Source organism: Mustela nivalis (assembly GCF_964662115.1).
Source record: "Mustela nivalis genome assembly, chromosome: 12".
NCBI classification, from domain to species: domain Eukaryota; kingdom Metazoa; phylum Chordata; class Mammalia; order Carnivora; family Mustelidae; genus Mustela; species Mustela nivalis.
This window is the reverse complement of record NC_139031.1, coordinates 89,950,724-89,970,421: the sequence shown is the minus strand read 5'-3', so window position 1 is coordinate 89,970,421 and position 19,698 is coordinate 89,950,724. Positions and strand designations below refer to the sequence as shown.

The 19,698-nt window shown below is 50.5% G+C and overlaps 1 protein-coding gene across 1 annotated transcript; it reads right to left on the bottom strand.

Annotated features, from left to right (window-relative positions):
* Window positions 1-1,354: 1,354 nt before the first annotated feature.
* LOC309845005 (spermatogenesis-associated protein 31A6-like) lies at window positions 1,355-15,295 on the bottom strand (the record flags this gene model as incomplete). Its single annotated transcript, XM_082692428.1, has 6 exons — window positions 1,355-5,478; window positions 5,719-5,779; window positions 6,331-6,394; window positions 6,765-6,812; window positions 14,863-15,081; window positions 15,284-15,295. The coding sequence occupies 6 exons, from the start codon at window positions 15,293-15,295 to the stop codon at window positions 1,407-1,409; spliced, it is 4,476 nt and encodes a 1,491-aa protein (XP_082548554.1). The 3' UTR covers window positions 1,355-1,406.
* Window positions 15,296-19,698: the final 4,403 nt, after the last annotated feature.

Sequence of the window (19,698 nt, the reverse complement as noted above, 5' to 3'; positions counted from 1 at the left end):
TGGGTCTCTGTCAGAGGTCTCTGTGCACCATCTCTGTGTGGATCTCCATCAGAGGTCTCTGCACATGGTCTCTGAGTGTGGTCTCTGTGTGGGTCTCTGTCAGAGCGGTGTGTGGGGGGCCCCGGAGGATGACGTTGGGCTGGGAGCGGGACACGCTGCGGGGGGGGGCACCCTCCTAGACTGCACACTCCTTCTGGATATGTTCCTTCCAGTTGGGGGTGGGACGAGCCCCATCTTGTCCGCCTGCCCCTCTGGGCTCTAGGGTAACCAAGACCGGGAGCCAGGCTAGTCCCTTGGCCTCTGAATCCCCACCAGTCCCCTGGGAGCCATCCTGGGGCCACACGTGTATGTAAAGATCACAGACCACAAGTCCATCCCGGGGCCTACAGTCCTACAAGCTTATAAAATTGTACAGATGTTAATTTCTCTGCCTGAAGGCCTTGCTGCCTCTGGGCACCTGGTGGTCCATGTGGGAGCTCAGGTGGCTTCTGGACACCCCCCCATCCCCACCCCCCCTACCCCCTCACCCCTGGACTTGGCAGCTGGAGTGGGGCAGAGACCCTGTGGGGACAGCCCCAGGGCCTCTAACTTCTCCCCTCTGGGCCCTTGGGTGGCAGTGGGACACCAAGGGTTCTCAGTTGTCACACCAGGCATAGGCACACCCTGTCACTTGGCCTCCTTCCTGGCATCCCACCCTAAGCACAAGCTCCCCCCACCCACAGCCACACCCCCTCCATCCCCCAGAAGGGGGAGGGGTTGCCGGTGAGCAGGCCCCTTCAGTGCCCTGGGGCTAGCAGGCTGGTCCCTGGGTGTCTCTGTGGCAGCCCCCACACATCCTCAGCGCTGGGAGTGAGCTCGTCTCTTGCTGCTCCGAGTGTGAGAAGAGGGGCTGACAGAGCTAAGACTGGATTCCCTGGGGTGAGAAGGCTGCCAGGGAGGCCATCCTCTACTCTCCGCAGGAGACTGTGGGGGGCAGGCCGGGGGACAGGATTTCTCACCTCTGCCCTCAGGGCCAGCCTTGTGTCTCCCAACTGTAGGCCCCACTCTGACCTAGGACTCCATCTTCCTGGAGCCCGAGCAGGATTTCTGCCTTGGCAGACCCTCCCTGCAGCCACACAAGCTCCAGGTGGAGGGAAAGCAGGAGAGGATGGGCAGAGCAAGTTCCCGGTCTGGGTCTTGTTCACCTTGTCGTGGAAACTGAAGGAGATAAGGAGGCGGGGGTGGGCCCCACAGTCACCCATCCTCCAAGGCCCCATTTGTTCTGGAAGCCAAAGCAGGCCATCAGGGAGAGTGGACCCTGATCCTCCCCACCCCCCAAAGCAGGGCACACACAGAGGCCAGCACCACTCACGAGAAAAAGAACATGTATTTTGGGAAAGCAAAGTAATTGTGGCACGGAGAAGCCATTAGCCCATAGAGGATGTGCTAATGTGAGAAAAAAAAGTTTTTCTCTGCACCGTTTGCGTTTTTTCTTGGAGGAAAGTTGTCCTCCCAGGAAAGGCGTGAGCAGCACAGAGTGGTTGGCCCGGTGTGATGTATCTTTGAAGGAGGCAGTGCCTGGGGCAGTGTGGCTGCAGGGTGAGGCCTGAAGGGCCTGGCACCAGGGACCTGCACTGGCAGGGTCTGCCTGGGGCCCCCGGCACCCTGGCGGGGAAGGGCCACACGACCCACTCGGTCTTGTTGGCATAGCTGCGGCCCCTGGGGGTGCCCTGTGGGCTGGCCGTCTCCCTCATCACCCTCCTCTGCTCTTGGTAGGAGAGGACCCTGTGGTAGCAGACACTGGGGCGTGCCGAAGCCTGGAGGTCCTTCTGGCACCAGCTGAACTCCGGGGCCCTGAGTCCCTGGTGAGGCACCATTTTCTCTTCTAGGATCCGCCCCACAGCAGTCACGACCACCTGAGCCTCGGCAGAAGTGCTGTCCATGGCCGACCTGCCTGTGGCTTGCCCCCGGCCCTGGGATGATGATGACTTGCCCTTTTGAAGGGAATCTTCCAATCCTTTGCCTCTACTGGGAAGGAACCACTGGAGCAGGTGCTTCATCCTTCTCCTGAAGTAGTTTTCCGGAGGCACTGCCTCCTTCTTCAGTGAGATCTCACAGGTCTTGCTTCCCGAAGCTTCTGCTGACTCCTGGCTCTGGACGGGGCGTCTCACCTCACTAATCTGGAGGAGCTTCAATTCTGACAACCCTCTGGCAGGCTCTCTCGAGGGGGACCTCCTGGAGCTCTCTCTCTCCTCGTGGGGGACACATGATCTGCTCCGGCTCTTACATTGGTGCTGCAGTCTCAGGGGTCCCGGCTGCCTGAAGGGGCTCTGGCCACGGGATCTTTGGCCACGTGGCACCTGGGAAGTAGATGTCTCTTCACTGGACCCGCTCTGGAAGCCAGACAGACATCCCTGAGAAGCCAAGACGTCAGCAGCAAGGAAAACGTTGGACTGACAGTCTTGAAGGAGACGCTCAGTGGCACAGTCTTGAAGGAGGACCCCAGTCTCACAGTCTTGAAGGAGCACAGTGGGGCTGGCGGCCCGAGGCCGGTTCTCTGACTCCATCAACTTCTGGGGCTCCGATCCGCTATGCCGAGCCTCAACGCATAGCTCTTCGGGGTCTTGGGTGACCAACACAGTAGATGGCAGGGGGCTGTTGCTTTCCCCTGAAGACCCCGATCTTCTCAGCTCGCCAGAGAGGCCTTGGTTGTTGTCCAGTACATGGGGTTCTAAGGTGACTCCCCAGGCAGGGGCCTCCTCAACCTCCCCGGGCTCTTTGGCACTCAAATCCTGGGGCTCTAAGCTGAGTTCTAACACGGTCACATCCTGTGAGGCCCAACCCCCATTCGCCCTTCTTGGCTCCTTCGTGGCTATTGCTGGACTTGGACTTGCCTCCAAGGTGCTGTTCATAAGAGTCCTTGAGGCAGTCTCACTGTGCCAGATTCTGCCCACAAAGCTGTATGTGAAGGTCCGAGAAGGTGGCCTGGTCTCCTGTCCAGCCGGAGGGCCACCCCCCGGTGAGGTCCCTTCCAGAGTCTGCTGGATTTCCTTACACGTAGGCTGGGGAGCACCAAGGGGACCCCCCCAGGTGGGATAAGACTCTTTCATCACCTCTCCTTGATAGGGCTGAGGAGGATTTCCCACAAACTTGGTCCCTGAGCCGGCCTTGGATACAAAGATGGCTGAGCGGGGAGGGGAGGGCCGGGAGAGGAGGAAGCCCTTCTTCAACTTGAAGATGTTTATAGGCTTGAGAACCTTGAGGGGGAGGCCCCACCGGTGCTTCACCCTAAACCTTATGATATGTGCTTCTAGCATCCGCTGAGCGTATGGACTAAGGATGGAAAAATCATGGGAAGTGGTCATGCAGGGTTCCCAACACTTGGAAAGTGCTGGCTTTCCAGGTTTCCCATGAGGGCTTGGCTTTCCAGGAAGGTCCGAGGCGTGGTGGGCAGTGAGCTGGGAAGGGACCTGACCCTCTCTGGACTGCCCCAACTTCCTGAAATGGGCTTGACGGTCTTTTTCTGGGTGTTTCTCTTCTGCGCTGCTTGTGGAGGGCTTCAAGTCTGTGTCTGACTCCTCACGATTTCTTCCTGAAGCCTTCCCTGAAGAGCTCGTCATGCCCCTGTGTAGATCTTTCTGGATCCTCCCTGCACCGGACCTTGAATCCTTGCCCAGGCTTTTTCCTGGCACGGTCCTTCTTGGGTACCTGGACCCAGTCTTCTGCGTGGCCTGGCAGCTTCCATCCGTATACTCAGACTCGGACGTGGGGCTGTGCCAGCTGCGTGCCTGGGGCACCTTCTGGAACTCTTGGTGAGGCTGTATCTTCCGGGATAGATGGATCCTGCGGGGTGGGCCCCTTTCTTGCTTCATGAGCCTCTTCCAAAGGTGCCACTCCAGTTGCTTCCGGAGCTCAGAGTTGATCAAGTTCCCAGGAAGGACAGAGTCTGACCCATGGCCCTTGGGGGCCTGCCCACCCTGTGGAAGGTTGGGAGGACCTCGGCTAAAGACTTCCTGAGATCTTTTCACCACAGCGGGTACCTTGTCACTTTCTAGTTGCTTCTTCAGGAAGTGACATTCCAGGTTCTGAAGGGCAGTTGACACGTAAGACGGTGTCTTCTGGGCTACAGGGCAAGACACCTCGCAGCTCCCCATCTTGGGTGGCAGAGAAGGCGGTCCCACTGGGACAGAGGGTGCAAGGCTTGCCTGGGTCTGGGGCTGAGCTACAGGTGGGAGCTGGGGCTGGTCCAGAGGGAGGGGCCGGGGCTGGGTCTGATCCAGAGGGAGGGGCTGGGGCAGAGGCAGGGGCAGGGACTGGGACAAGCTCTGGGTCAAGGGTTGGGGTGGGGCTGAAGGGTCTTGTACGTCCTGGGTCAGGGAGAGGCCTGGAGTCACGCTGGCCTGAATCCGGAGTGGCAAGGCATGAGAGAGCTCATTGAATATGACGGATGGGAGCTCCAGTGGGGGATCGGTCACCCTGACAGTGGCCACCAGGGACTCGCTGTGCAGAAAGGGGAGACCCCAGAAGAGCTGGCTGCATTTCTGCTCCAAACTGTCCCCTGGAATCTTGGGATGTGGGGGCTTCTCAGCACCGAACAGCTGTTTCGCTTTGCCGCTGATGCTCCAGAAGGACGGGCAGCCCATGGTGTCCTGCCCATCACCTGGGGACTTGAGCATTCTTCCAAAAGACGTCAGCTGGTATTTTGACCTTTCCTTCTTTTCCTTCTCCTTCCAAAACTTCAGTTCTGTTCTCTTGGCGGTTAGTATCTCCAGAAGCTTCTGGATGTCCGGGTTATTGAGAGGGGGGATCCTAGTCTCTCCCTGTCTGTGTCTGGGTTCTCCCCAGAACAAGGCCTCTGGTGGGCCGCCAGACAGGGGCGCTTGATGGGACTCCAAGCATGTTGAGGTGGACAGGTTCCAGGCATTGGCAGCCGCCTGCCACCAGGACAGGGCCGAAATGGGGTAGCGTGAGCGGCCCAGGCCCGAGATGGCTGGGCCAGGAGCTGTCCTGTCAGCTGACCAAGGTGTGTGTGGAGCTGAGCTCTGTGGGATAGGGCACGGCAGGGGTGCCCTTGAGTCACACTGAGGGCGAGTCAAAGGAGAATCCGGCTGCTCTGGGGCCAAGGAGGCTGTCAGAGGCCGAGGGGAGGCCTCGGAAGGAGGGAGACATGGCGTGGAAGGAGGAAGAGCAAGGGGCTGGTGTGAAAAGCCATCCGGGGGGAGGAAAGGCTCTGCTGTCCAGGAAGTACTCAGGGAAGAGTGTGAACTGACAGAAATTGAGGTCGTCATTGGTCCTGATGGCAGGGTGGAAGCCAGAGGCCGAGGGGGGCCCGTCAGTGGAGCGTGGGCAGGTGATGGGGCCACAGTGGGAGCAGCGTCTTCCACAGGCTCCCTGCATGGCTGACCGGCTCCAGCTGGTGCCCCTCGGCGCACCCGCCCAGGGGCTGCTTGATGTAAGAACTGGTGAAAGCCGCCCTGGTCGGAGAGCCTCGACAGGTGGCTGTGGGAGACAGGAGGCGTGAGCAGCAGCTGGGGCCAGGAGCGGTCCCCACGGCCCTCCACGCCCCACACCCATGTCACAATGCTCCTGCTGTCCCTCAGCCTGGGGCTATGGTCACAGTTTGTCCCCATGGCTCCTCCCGCCCCCCTCCCATACCCCCAGGAGCAGTTCTCTGCAGCCCGGGGTCACACCATAGACTTGGGGAGGCTCACCCAGGGGAGAAGGGGGCAGATTCTTTACCTTTGCAGAAGAGAGAACAGGTCTTGAACCTCTTCCAGATCCTGTAGGCAATCTCTGAAAACTAGAAACCGGAGACCGGGTCACAGAGGAAGGCGGGGCCCAGGTGTCTTACAGGAGGCTGGGTACAATGTCCCTTTAGGGGAGACCTTTGGGGGATAGGACTTGGAAGCCCCAAACAGCACTGTCCAAGGCCACGTGCCCGCACGGTGATTACAGGGTTCAAGATGGGGATCGCTTTGTCTTCCAAAGTGCTTCCTCGTTCATGACCTTGCTGTGGGAGGAAGGACCACGTGGCCTCAGAGGAATCTGAGCGGAGTTGAACAGCTTGTCCACAGCGGAAGTGGCAGGTCCCGCTCCCAGTCCAGGCCCTGAGGCCCCTGCTGAGCAATACTGGTTTCCAGCCCCTCAGGGCTTTGTTCTGGCACAGAATCTGGGAAGCCTCTGGATTCTGCTCTCCCTCCTCCCATCCCCCAACCCCCCACCAGGGCTCTGTTTCCTGAGGGATGGGCTCAGGCCCTGGTGTCCTGGAGACAGTGGGGCTGGGCCCTCAGAGCAGGGGGGGGGAGGGGACAGTGTAACTGGGGCATGCAGCGCTGAGTAGTGGACACTCACCTTTCAGAGTCTGGTTTTTCTTGCTCCTTCCCCTCTTGCTTCTTCTCCGTGGCTCTGCTTGGTACTGAGATAAGAAAACAGAGGGAGGCTGGGACTCTAGCCCCAGCAGCAGGTAACCTGGTGCTCAGGGACCTGACCTCCGCTAGAGAGGTAGTTCTTAACCTCTGGTCCTCGGCTACTGGTCACTGTGTTTAGGACGCTGTCCTGCACCCCTCCACCACACCTGGACTCCGGCCTAAGATCTTCAGGGAGAAATCCTTGTGTCCCTCTAACCCCTGCCTGGTATGGCTTGTCCTGGATGCATGGTGGTCTACTCTCTCCTGACAATTCTATTCGTTCCATCTCAGGAGTCTCTCCAAGTAACTCGGAAAAGTAGAATAATAGAAAAGAAGATAGAATCACACTCTGCTGGGTCTGGGCCGAGTGGTCCTTACCTTCCTGCTCTTCCTATGTTTCTTGCGTGGTCGTGAGGACAGATCAGGCTGGAAATAGGAAAGTAAGAGGAAGAGGAGCCCCAGTCCCCATACGAAGGCAAGGATGGTATTAACTGCCCAGGTAGTGGGACTGGAGCTCAGCCAACCATCAGTAAGGAATTCCTGAGGGAAGAGATAATTCTCCATCTTTTTCCTCTGAGAAGCATTAGTCCCACCACAGTGCTGCCCTCAGGCAACTGAGCCCAGAGTTAGTGACCAGATCGCACTGCTGCCCTCAGGAAACTGAGCCCTGGGTGTGTATGTGCAGACGCAAGCCTCATGCCCACATCACAGAGCTGTGGTCTGGTCACAAAGGGCCCTTGAGGACAGGTAAGGGACACAGGTAGCTGCACCACATCCCCTCTCTCCCGCCTGCGCTGTAGCTCCGTCATCCTTCCACCCTCCCAGGCCTGACACTCCTACCCGCTCACCGTGCTAGAGATAGACCTTTGTCAATTTGCCTTTCATCCTGCGTGGAGCTCAGAGAATACCTGTTCCCCTTGGGATCTCCAGTTGTGCTCCATCAGTTTCATAGCTTTCAAAAATCTGGACTTGTCCTTGGAATTTTGGTTAATTCCCAGGAATTTTGTCCTCTGTCTGAAGCTCCATTCTCCCCGCATAATATGTTGTTGTCTTGCATCACCCTAGTACAAATGGAAATCAAATTTCTTTGTGCTTCTTTAGCCATGTGCACTTTGAAAACATCTTAAGATGTTAAGATGCTTTATTTCAATTAATTGTCACAAACTTCAGCTAGAGGGACGTAGAAATTTAATGATTATTCCAAATTTACAAAGTAAATACAAAACAAAGTGAAATAGTTAAACTTCCCAGGTATGTTTCTCAGTCAGTTCTAGTCTAGTTCTAGTGTAGGATTGGGCGGTTGTAGTTTTTCACTGACTTTCATCCCAGGGCCTGTTGGTTCTAAGGAATGTCCCGTACTTTGGACATGCCCGCCATTTCCTCTTTGGTGGATTAACTGCCTCATTTTTCTGCATAGTCAGGATCGTTAAACACCTTAACTCTCATTTTATGTGAAGAGCCTAAGGTGGCCGAGCAGCCATCTTCAGTTCCACTTGAATGGAATCACAGCATGTCTCCTGGCAGCAGCATTCTTCCCTTTGAACGAGGGTCCCTAGATCTGCAGGGCGTGAGGGTCACAGAAACAAGGAGCAAAGTTTTCCTAGTGACATCATTAGGGTGACACGGGTGTCCCTCCATGTCTAGTGCTTGCTGCCTGGACCCGTAAATCCTGACTATGGGAGAAAGAGCATCACATACGGACGCATTGATTCAGAGCATACCCAGTCTCCTGAAGAACATTGCCCCAGGACACATTTTGCCTGCAAGTGTTTGCCACCCAGCCAGCTCTGTAACTGAGTCTTCAAAAGGCCATTTTGTTGTTCTAGCAAGCCAGTTGCTTCGGATGGTGGAAAGCATGGTACGACCATGAATTTTACCATCATGGGCTCACTGCTGCCCTTCATCTGCTATGAAACACATTCCATGCCATGGGTAAACACATACCATGCCAATGGGTAAAGCGTTCTGTGAGTCCAAGGATGGTAGATTTAGCAGAGGCACTGTTTGCAGGCAAGGAAACTTCGTATCCAGAGCGGGTGTCTGTTACAGACGCAGACCCGAGATTTGTGCTTGTGCTGAGGCTCAGGGGTCCGTGGTGTCTGCTGGGCCCTGGACCCCAGCTCCTAGACACCTTTCAGACTCCTCAGTGCATCTATTAGTGTCTGAAAGAAAAGGACACTGTGCCTTTCTGTTTTTGTTCCTCATTCCACAAATCATCGGCCATGTGATTTGTGTGCTTTCTCTCAGTGTGTAAGTCACAAGCACCCTTTCCTTCCTTCCTCCATGGTGGGGGCTATCCAGGGCGTCAGTGTCCCCTCGATTTCACATGGAAAGAGTGGAAGTCCATGAAGAGTCACATATTTACGCATGGACACTGCAGGACAGGCGGGAACTCTGCGTTAGAGCTTCTCAGCAGATACTGTTTTCTTCCCGGGTCTGTCACTGCCTCACTAAGATTACATGTATGTCACATGTGGGCAGAAGGCTCTTATAACCCTAGTTTGCAGCAGTCACCAATGCATCCTGGGAGTGGCGGCCGGGAGCTGAGGTGGGGTGCTGCCGGGCAAGGGGCACAGGGAGCCCAGGGGAAGAAGTGCTAAGCGTTCTCACTGCCCTTGATCTTCCCTGTTACTACCCTGGGCGGTGGTAGGACTCTATGGGCAGATCATATGGTCTCCAGGGCTCTCCCAGTGGGTCCAGCTGAGAAGCCAGGATCCCAGAACACAGACCCCCAGCGGTCCCATAAACTGTTGGCGGCACAGAGCATGGCAGGTAAGCCTAGTGATGGGATGGCAGAGCCCGCAGAGGAGCAGCAGCAGCAGATGTCAGCACCTCCTCTGTGCTGAAGTGAACCTTCGAGAAACATCATCGAATGGAAAACACCACCCTTGTATCAGGACCCCCAGCACACTTACGTCACTTTCAGTGCACAGCGTTCTCAAAAACACAAACTAAAGGGCTTCGAGGCATGAGAACGGAATGGGAGAATTACATCTTTTAATATTTCCACAATATTTGAAGTGGATTTGTAGAGTGAAAAAAAGTAGTCAAATATTTTTATATTTGTATATTTATCTGTAGGTTCTTATTATTCATGTTACTTTTTCGTTAGCACAGTGGGACACTGACACATGCACACCTGCATCCAGCTTTCTCCCCCTCCAATGTTCACCTGATTTACCCCGAAACATTACGAACGTGATCAGTTTCACGAGTGAATTAAAGTATAGTAATTATCAACCACTAAAATTTCGGTGGGTTTTTATTAACAATGGATAACCTAATCTGGGGAGAATTCTATCTTTTTAATACTGTTTCCATCCATTAATATGTATGGAATGTTATATGAGTGAGTTTTCTAAAAATCAGGTTTTAGAAAATTTCTAATAGTATTATGACAATACTGGTGCACAAACACACAGACCAGTGAAACAAAACAGAAATTCCAAAGTCAAACCCTAATCTGTATCCTGTCATCTCTACATACTCAACCCTAATGTGTATCCGACTTGTCCCTTAGACTATGTATTTCCTTTCCCGGCTTGGGTGCATCCGTCCATCGCTACTGCTCTCCACTGCTGCCATGCTAACCATGCGATGTTGCTATCTTTTGGCCACCATCACCCCGATATGCTTCCATCTTCAGCCTTTGGTGTGAAAACAGGAAAATGGATACATTGTTTCCAGGATATTTAAAGATGTATTTAGATTTTCTGAAGAAACAGTGAAAAACTTTAAAAACAAGACATGAAACCCTTATTCTGAATCCCCACTAAACTGACAGACTCAGGTTCCAGCTCACGGGCTGCAGGCAAAGGCGGTTCACCGTAGGATAACCTCGACTCTGTTAACAGGATGAAGGGAAACTACATGACCGACTCACCAACAGATACAGAAAAAGCACCAGACAGAATCCAAACCCATCGTGGTATAAACACACAACACACCAGGACGAGGGGGAACTTCCTCAACTGGATAAAGGGCATTTATGGAAAACAAGCCGCTAATATCATAGTCAGTGGTCGCAGCCTGAAAAGCTTCCCCCCTCGCCACTCCTAGGCAGCACCGTGTGGGAGGTGCTAGCCAGAACAGTGAGGCAAGAAAAATAAAGTAAAAGACATCCAAAATGGAAAGGAAGAGGTAACACTATCTCTACGCATAGATTACAGGAGCTTACTTACAGAATATTCCATGATACAAGGTCAAAACACAAAATCAGGGGTGCCTGGCTGGCTCAGTTGGCTGAGTTTTGGCTCAGTTGGCAGGACCCAACCGTTGTGAGGAGTCAAGCCCCGTGCTGGGCATGGACAATACAGTAAAAATGAAGTCTTAAAAAAAAACAATAAAATAAAAAATAAAAAACCCTGTAAAATCAGTTATATTTCTATAAACTGGCAGTTAACAATTCCTAGAACAAGTCCATTTATAACAGCATCAAAAAGAATAAAATACTTAGGAATAAATTTAACCAAAGAGATGTCTGAACTGATAGTGGAAAAAAAAAAAAAAAAAACAACACTGCTGAAAGAAACTAAAGAAGATCTGAGTAAATGGAAATAATTCTGTGTTCATGGATTCAAGGACTTAAAGATTAAATGATTCAAGGATTAAATAATATCATTTAATATCATTAGATGGAAATACTTCCTAAAGCAATCTACAGACTCAATACAATCCTGATTCAGTACGATCCCTATCCAAATTTCAATGGCATTTTTTTTTTTTTTACATAAATGGAAAAGCTGATACTAAACTTCATAAGGAATCTCTAGGGACCGCAAATAACCAATAACAACCTCAAAGTTGGAGAACTCACATGCCTTGATTTCAAAATTTACTATAAAGCAAAGGAATTGAGACACGGTGATACTGGCATGAGGCTACACATACAACGACGGAACAGACAGGAGAGTCCTGAAAGCTAGAGAGCCCATCTCTCTACGGCCAACAGACCAGGACAACAGTGCCTTCAGCAGATGGTCCAGGGACAACTGGAAATCACATGCAGAAGAACGAAACTGGACACACACAAAAATTAAGTCCAAAGGGATCAGACGGGGCGCCTGTGGGGCTCTGTCAGTTACACGTCTGCCTTCAGCTCTCAGGTCATGATCCCAGGGTCCCGGGATCAAGCCCCGCGCTGGGCTCCCTTCTCCTGGGAAGTCCGCTTCTGCCTCTCCCTCTCCCTCTGGGCTCTCTTTCTCCTTCTCTCAAATAAATAAATAAAATCTATAAAAACAAAAACAAACAAAACACCAAGATGGATCAGGGTCCTACAACAAAGCTACAACTATGAAACTCTCAGAAGAAAACACAGTGGTGTATCTTCCTGACTCTGGATTTGACAACAGATTTCTCAGTGAGGACACCAGAAGCAGCAGCAACGAAAGACTAGACAAACTGCCCTTCATCAAATTACAGACTTCAGTGCATCAAAGCATACAAACCAAAGAAATGACAAGACTACCTCCAGAACTGTGGGGAAACACTTGCAAATTGCGTATCTGGTAAGGGTCTAGTGTCCAGGGCATGGGAAGACTCTTGGAACATAACGATAAATAGACAAACAGCCCAGTTTGAAAATGGGCGAAAGACTTCTGAAGTCTCTTCCCCAAAGACACACAAAGAGCTGCACAGAAGAAAAGAGGCTCGACACCGTCGGTCTTCTGGGAAGGGCAGTCACAACCACGTGATTCACACCTACTGGCGCAGCAAAAATCGGAAACAACCGAGTGTCAGTGAGGCTCTGGGGAAACTGGCGCCCTCCCGCGCTGCGGGCAGGGCAGGGGGTGTAAAATGGTGCAGCCGCTGCGGAAAACCGTCTGGCAGGTGCTCAGTAAGTGAAGCATAGACTCACCATTTGATCCAGCAACTGTACAGCCAAGAACACACAAGAAAGACTGAAAATGGGGATCCAAACATGCTTGTACGCGAGCTCACAGCAGCCCTCCAGCTGCCAGAGTGCGGTGGCCATCCAGCCACCGAGAAATCTCGCAGTCGTGCTTTCAAAAACCAGTAGATTGCTTTTTCTGTTGAAGGAGCTGTTTTGGGGCGCCTGGGTGGCTCGGCTGGTTAAGCATCTGCCTTCAGCTCAGGTCATGATCTCAATCCAAGGACTGAACCCCACGTTGGGCTCCCTGCTTCTCCCTCCTCCTCTGCCCCTCTCCATGGCTTGTGCTTTCTTTTGTTCTCAAATAAAGTAAATAAAAGTATTTAAACCAAAAAAAATTGTACACTTGTAAGTCAATTACACCTCAATACAGTAGGCTTTAAAAAGCTGAGTCTTGATTATTGCTTAAAGACCGGGGTGGGCACATAATGCTCATCTGCTTCCCGGGTACGTAAGCGCCCGTTATGCAAGCAGCACAGGCGTCCAACAGGAGAAGCGTACATAAACAAACCGCCCCATCGGAGTACTGCCATGCTGAGTGAGCATGCTGGTTTACCAGCTCCGGGAGAGGACAGATTGTCCCAGTGTTTATAGACAGCTCTTCCATGACAATGAAACGTTGGGTGACCCAAGCCTCGCGAGCATTCTTTAAAAGGAAAAAAAAAAAGACATTTTATTTAATTTTTTTTAAGGATTTTATTTATTTGACAGATCACAAGTAGGCAGAGAGGCAGGCAGAGAGAGAGGGGGAAGCAGGCTCTCCGCTGAGCAGAGAGCCCGATGTGGGGCTCCATCCCAGGACCCTGCCAAAGGGATCAGACGGGGTGCCTGTGGGGCTCTGTCGGTTACAGAGGTTTTAATCCACTGAGCCATCCAGGCGCCCCTAAAAACACATTTTAAATCTCAGTAACTGCAAACGCAGAATCTGTTAGATGCTCCCTAGCACTCCATCCGACAATATTCATCTGAGTAAGTAAACCAACCGACAGTCTGGGTGAGTTTCAAGTTCAAAGTTTTATACCCTGTTACTTTGAGACAACGGTGCTTTCTTTTCTCATGTTTCCCAGTTCACCCAGTCCGTGAGGTGACCACACACATACATACAGACGTTATTTAGGTGCTCTGAGAATGCCGAGGCACAAACAAACCCCCACACCCAGAATGACTGAGCCCAAGGGAAACTTCTGGGGGAGATAGCCACATTTTAGGTCACAACGAGGCCATGATATCTGGATTATCCACTGGTCAAAATGTATGGCCAGGATTTGTTCACTCCAACATCTACCAAATTTGCCTAAAACAGAGCTACAGTGACGATGGCAATCATCACAGATGGGGAGGGACTGTGACAGAGGCTCTGATGACACAAGAAGGGCACGAGGCTTCTTGTACTACTGTATTTCCTTTGAATATGCCCAAGATTTCCCATGATAAAAAGTTGAACAGACAGACCCTGTTCTCCTTCACCTACCAAACAGCAGACAAAAATCCTTCCTAACCATCAGGTCAAGTAAAACTGAACCATGACCTCATCCAGACATGCGTGAGGCAGTGACGGAGGCTACTTCAGAAGACACAGAACCTTCCTGCACCCCGCTGATGGCAGGTCACTAGTAATAAGCCGCCCACCCTGGGGAATTTGTAGATGCTTCAGGCATGCAAGGCTGGAAAAATACTGAGATCCTTGGGTAGAGCTGGCACCATCTTCCTACGCAAAGGTTTCTTGCCTCTACGCTTCTAACAAGGGACATGCCAGGACCCACAGCTGTGACACTGAGAGCACGTGGAATGCACACCTCCGAGTGGGCTTGACCACCTTCATGCCACTCTTGACTCAGACCCGAATGCCATGGGTTTGCTGGGGGTCACAGGGGAGGACGTGAAGAGAGGCGAGCCTCCCCTACCTTTCCAAAGTGAAGTATTTTTATTACGATTTAAAAAATACTAGGAATCTTAAGACATGGAAAAGTACAAAAAATTTTTAACAGATTAGGTAGTTACAAGACCCATTGACAGTGGCTGTCCTTCTTTTATAAGAGTTTATACTCTGTTCAAATCAGGATTTTACTGCTATAGTGTCAGAACCTGAGTTAAAAAAATTATTTTAATTAATAATTACTGAAAACATGATTTCGGTGGAGATACACTACTCAGCTGTGGATACACCACAGAGTAACTATGGCACCAGCGCTGGGTGAAGTTCCCTTCTCTTGTTTTTTTACATCACACCGTGACCACGTCGGACTCTCTTCAGCAGACAGCGCCCCGGACGCAGGTATAAGTGCTAGCGTGGTCCGGCGTCACTACCGCAGACTGGGGAGGACACCCGCTCCCCGACGCGCCTGCTGCCCTCCTCTTCCAGGAAGCTGCCCAGGCTACCTTCCCCCAAAGCTGCCGTAAGTAATTAGGTTGACGAGGAGGTGATTATAGGCAGACCCGCCTCTCCAACACGGAGCAGGAGCGCCCTCGCTTCACACCCACGAGTGGTCCACAGGTGAGTTTTCATGACAAATTACCATTTCATACATAATTCAGTGGGTTAGCAAGCACAGAAGAACTGTGTAATTTTCTTCAAAAGAGTTGTACCTTTTGGTCTTCGGTCTCCTGTTCCTGCAGCAGGCGCTCCAGGTCGGCCAAGTCATTGTGCTGAAACCACTTGATGTCACTCCGTGAGGCCTGCAGTCCTTTCTGAATGGCAAAGCAGGCAGCTCTGTCTCTGCAGGAAAGAGAGACCACCAGACTGGGGTTTGCAAAGGTCTTGTCAACATTCTCGCCCGCGCTCCGGGGCCGCTCACTGCGCACTCGCTAACGCGCAGGTCAGCAGGACCCTCTGGCGGCGCACACCGCCCGGTGTGCCTCACCGTGCGTGTCCTTCTCACAGAGCGACCGTGCTCACCCCGGTGGAGCTTCCCCTGCCTCGTTTCGCCCTCTCAGAAGGCAGCGTGCGCGTCTGCTCACCCACAGCAATTTCTTCTTTCTGAGACACACACAATGCTAGTGACCTCACCCTAAGCGGCATCTCGGATGGGACCGGCGCAGACTATGCCCTTATTCTGCCATGAGAAGTGATACCAACTGTGGCCTCTGGTTGTGGCGGCTGAAACTCGAGTAAGAGCTTCTAAACCAAGTTAGGGAGAGAGGGTGTCTCTGACATTAAGCTGCATTATTTTAAAGTATTTGCAAGGCTTCTGCCGTGAAGATGGAATAGTCCTATTTTCCCTGTTTTTCTAAGTACAAGCCCAAACCCCGGAGACTACACATAGAACAAACATAAGAAGACTCTGAGAAGTGCAGAAAAATGACAGGCTGGCTGGCGACCTATGGCACGCCGACTCATGTGCTTCCCTGACTTGGAGCTGATGAAGCTGACCCACTCCAAGTGCCCAGGGGCGCAGGCACAAAAGCTCACAGAACCTGCCCTCTGTGGCCCAAGGGACAAGAAAGGGGCAACCCAGCAAGCAGAAATGACTCCACTGTAGCCAAACAAGAGAAAAACCTGGGCTCATTCCCCCACACCAGCAAGGGCTGAGGGGCCCAGATTCGGACTGCTGCAAAGCTAGGAGGCGCGCCAACAGCCGCCCTGGTAGCCTCCGAGAAGGGAGCCAGGACTGGACCCGGTGAGCCAGTAACAAGGGCCCTCCCCGTGGCCTCCATGAAGACCCCGTGGAGAGCCCCGCCTCCGCTCCCCTGCAGGGAGGGACAGCCTCCTCTTCCAGGCTTGGGCTGTGCCAGAGGAGGCTCACGGGAGAGCGGGACTCTCATTAACACCGACGGAAATGAAAACAACCCCACCCGGGTGTCAGTGGAGGCGGAAGGGAGACCCCGGCCTTGTACCTCCACCTGGCAGTCATGAGGCAGTAGTGAATGCCCCTCACCCCTAATGGAAGAGTGACAGAGAAAGCCGACTAAAACCCAAGGTTTAAATAAAGCATAAACTCTGAGAGCAGAATCTGAAAATGTCCTGATTTCGAGTATCACTTGTCATACCAAGAATCAAAAGATATCAAACAGAATGAAAGAAAATAATCAACAAATACCAATGTTGAGTTGACAGATGTCCGGATTATATGAGAGTCATTTTAGAGCAGTCATGATAAAAATACTTCAGTGGGCACTTATGAACAGGCTTGGAACAAGGGAAAAACAGCCCCAGGAAAGAAACATGAGACAAAGAATCCCATGGGAAGCTAGAACTGAAAAACACCATGGCCAGAAGAAAAAAAAAAAAAAAGACAAAAAGGAAAAGCACAGGGACGGGCTTAGCAGCAGGCCGGGTGGGACGGAGAGAAGAACGGGAGAAGTAGCGGACAGAACAGAAGCTAGGCAATGGAAACCAGAGAAAAACACACGACAACGAAAGAGCAGAGTCTCAGGGACCTGCGGAACTACAACGAAAGCTGCCGCACTGGCCGCAGCCGGGGGCTGGAGTACGGAGAGATAGCGGGGCTGAAAAGTACTCAAAGAAATAAGGATGGAAGGTGCCTCCAGTTTGGTAAGAAGCTGGGCAAAATTCATACAGGTAAACCCAAACAAATGCCAAAATTACAGTAAAGCTTCTGAAAACTAATGATGATAAAGAAATCTTGAAAGCAGCCCTAAAATGACACCTTACATAGAAGAGAAAAATAATTTGAGAGACCAGTTAGAAACCAGGGAGGTCAGGAAAACGTGGGGTTTTTATATTTACATTTATATTCCAAATGCTTGGAAGAAGAGAACTCGCAAACAAGAATTCTGCAGCGAGCAGAAAGATCCTTTAGGGGGCAGGGGAAACGAAGGCAAATGAAGGAAAACCAAGAGAAGATGACCCCAGCAGTCCAGGGGAAAGGAATGGCTAAAGGGAGCTTTCCACATAGAAAAAAATAAGTAAAGAAAACGAAAGAATCTTAGATTATCAGAGAGGAAGAGAAAACAGAGTAAGTAAAATTATGAACAAACACACTACGCTTTTCTTACTTTCCCAAGCTTTCTAAATTATTTTGGATGATTTAAGTAAAAATTAGAACACTGTCTGATGTGGTTTTCAAGTATGTGCAGGAAGTACTGAAAACAATTATAAACAAGGAGAGTAGACAAGTGTAAGGAAGGTAAAGGTTTCTCTACCTGAAATGGTAAAATGATGAGACCAGCAGACGGTGATAAGTTACGTGTATACATAATGTCATATTGAAAGCAATGACTAAAAACAAACAGGACTATGCAATGAGAAACACTCAAAAACACCATGGATAAGTCAAACTAGAATCCCAAAACAAGTTCACTTAACCCCCAGAAAGGCAGGAAAAAGAAAACAGAAAAACAAAAAGGAGATAACAAATATGCAACAAAATATAAAGTGCTCTCACATGTCCAGTAATTACTTTAAATGTAAATGGCCAAAATACATGATTTAAAGATAAAGACTGGCAGAATGGATCAAACAGGTCCCAACAATATCCTACCTTTGAGAAAATATACCACAAGGTACATAATAATGTGGTAGTGGCTGTATGTGTGATACACACAGAAAATACAGCATGCAGACATTCATCAGGAGAAAGCAGAATACCTACGCTGTTATCTGATGAAGTAGACTCTGGAACAAAGAAAATTACCAGAGACAGAGAAGAACATTATACAGTGATAACCAGGATCAATTATCCAAGAAAATATGCAAACGACAGAGCTACAAAAGGCTGAGAAGCAAAAACTGAGGTAAGAGAAAGAACACAGACACATCACAACTACCATAACTGCAGAACTACCAGATGGAGAACCAGCAAGGCCAGATCAGACCTCAACATCACCGTGAACTAAGACGATCTAAGTGTCACTTATGCAACACATCACTGAGCAATGGCCAAATATTCATCTTTAGTGACCAGGCAACATATTCTCACACAGACCGCATCGGGAGTCATGACACAAACTGCAACAAATCTAAAATCTCCCAACACTTGGAAAATTAAACACACTTCTAAGTAATTTGCGGGTCAAAGAGAGTCTAAAGAAAAATAAAATATACCAAACTCAATGAAAACAAACAGACCAAGGTGTGTGGGACAAGGCTAGAGGAGCACGCAAGTAGCGCACAGCACTAACATATTAGAAAAAAGGAAAAGTCTCAAATCAACAATCAAAATTCCCAACTAAAGAATCTAGAAAAAGAGCAGAAAGAAGCCAAAGAAGAGCAGAAGGCAGGAAACAGTGGCAGAAAGTGACAGAATTGAAAATAAAAACACAACGGAGAACAATCACTGAAACAAACAGCTGGTTCTTTGCAAAGATAAATAAAATTGAACTGTAGCAAAACTAACTAGAAAGAGAGGAGCCAGAATACCAGACAGGAATGAAACGTGTTATCACATTTAGAAGAAAAAGGAAATATTATAAAGAACATAACCTAAGTCTGACAACTGAGAAGAACGAATTCCTTGAAAAACACAAACCATCTTAACTCATCAATATGACGCTGACAATCTGACCAGTAGTAAGGAAATTGAATTCAGAATTAAAATTCTTCCAAAACATAAATCCCTAGGCCTGGTTGGCTTTACTGGAGAAATCTACCAAACATTTAAGGAATTGACATTGATTTTATACTATTTCTCCAGAAAACACAAGAAGGAATCCCAGGGGATTTTATGGACTCGTCTCCTAATGACAAGACCAAAGTTCAAAAAATGCAAACATCATTAGCTATTAAGGGAATATAAATTAAAATCACAATAAAATCTCTCTATATGCTTATCAGAATGGCTAAAATTAAAAAAAAAATGACAACACCAAATGCTTCTGAGGATGTCGAGAAACTACTTCACTTAAACACTATTTATGGGAATGCAAAATGATACAGCCGCTCTGGAAAATAGGCGATGCCATGAGACCAGCAGCCGCACTCCTTGGCCTACGCCCACAGAAATGAAAACCTAGCTTTCGAGAAAACCTGGGCATAAATGCTCACAGCAGCTTTCTGTGTCCTAGCCCCAGGCGGGAAAGAGCGTAGACATCCTCTGTCGGTGAGTGGTTCAACCAATGGTGCTGCTTCCGGACCATGAAGTGCGACTCAGTAATCACAAGGAACGAATTCGCGATCCACACGACACAGGCGGACCCCCACAGAATTCATGCCGAGGGAAAAAGCGACTCCCAAACACTACTGAGTGCACGGCCGCACTTGTATTAACAATCTTGAAATGACAACATCACAAAAAGGGAGACCGGACGTGGCTGCCAGGGGATAAAGAGCGAGCAGGGCGGGAGGACCACTGGTACGGCAACCAGGGATCCACGGCGACGGAAATGTTCCGGATTCTGCCTTCATCCGTGTCCACATCCCAGCTATGAAGCAAGCACTGGGGAGACAGGACAAAGGGCCCGTAGAACGTCTGCACTATTTGTGGTGAACAGGGAAAGACCCAGCATGGAGCGAGCGCTCTGCCG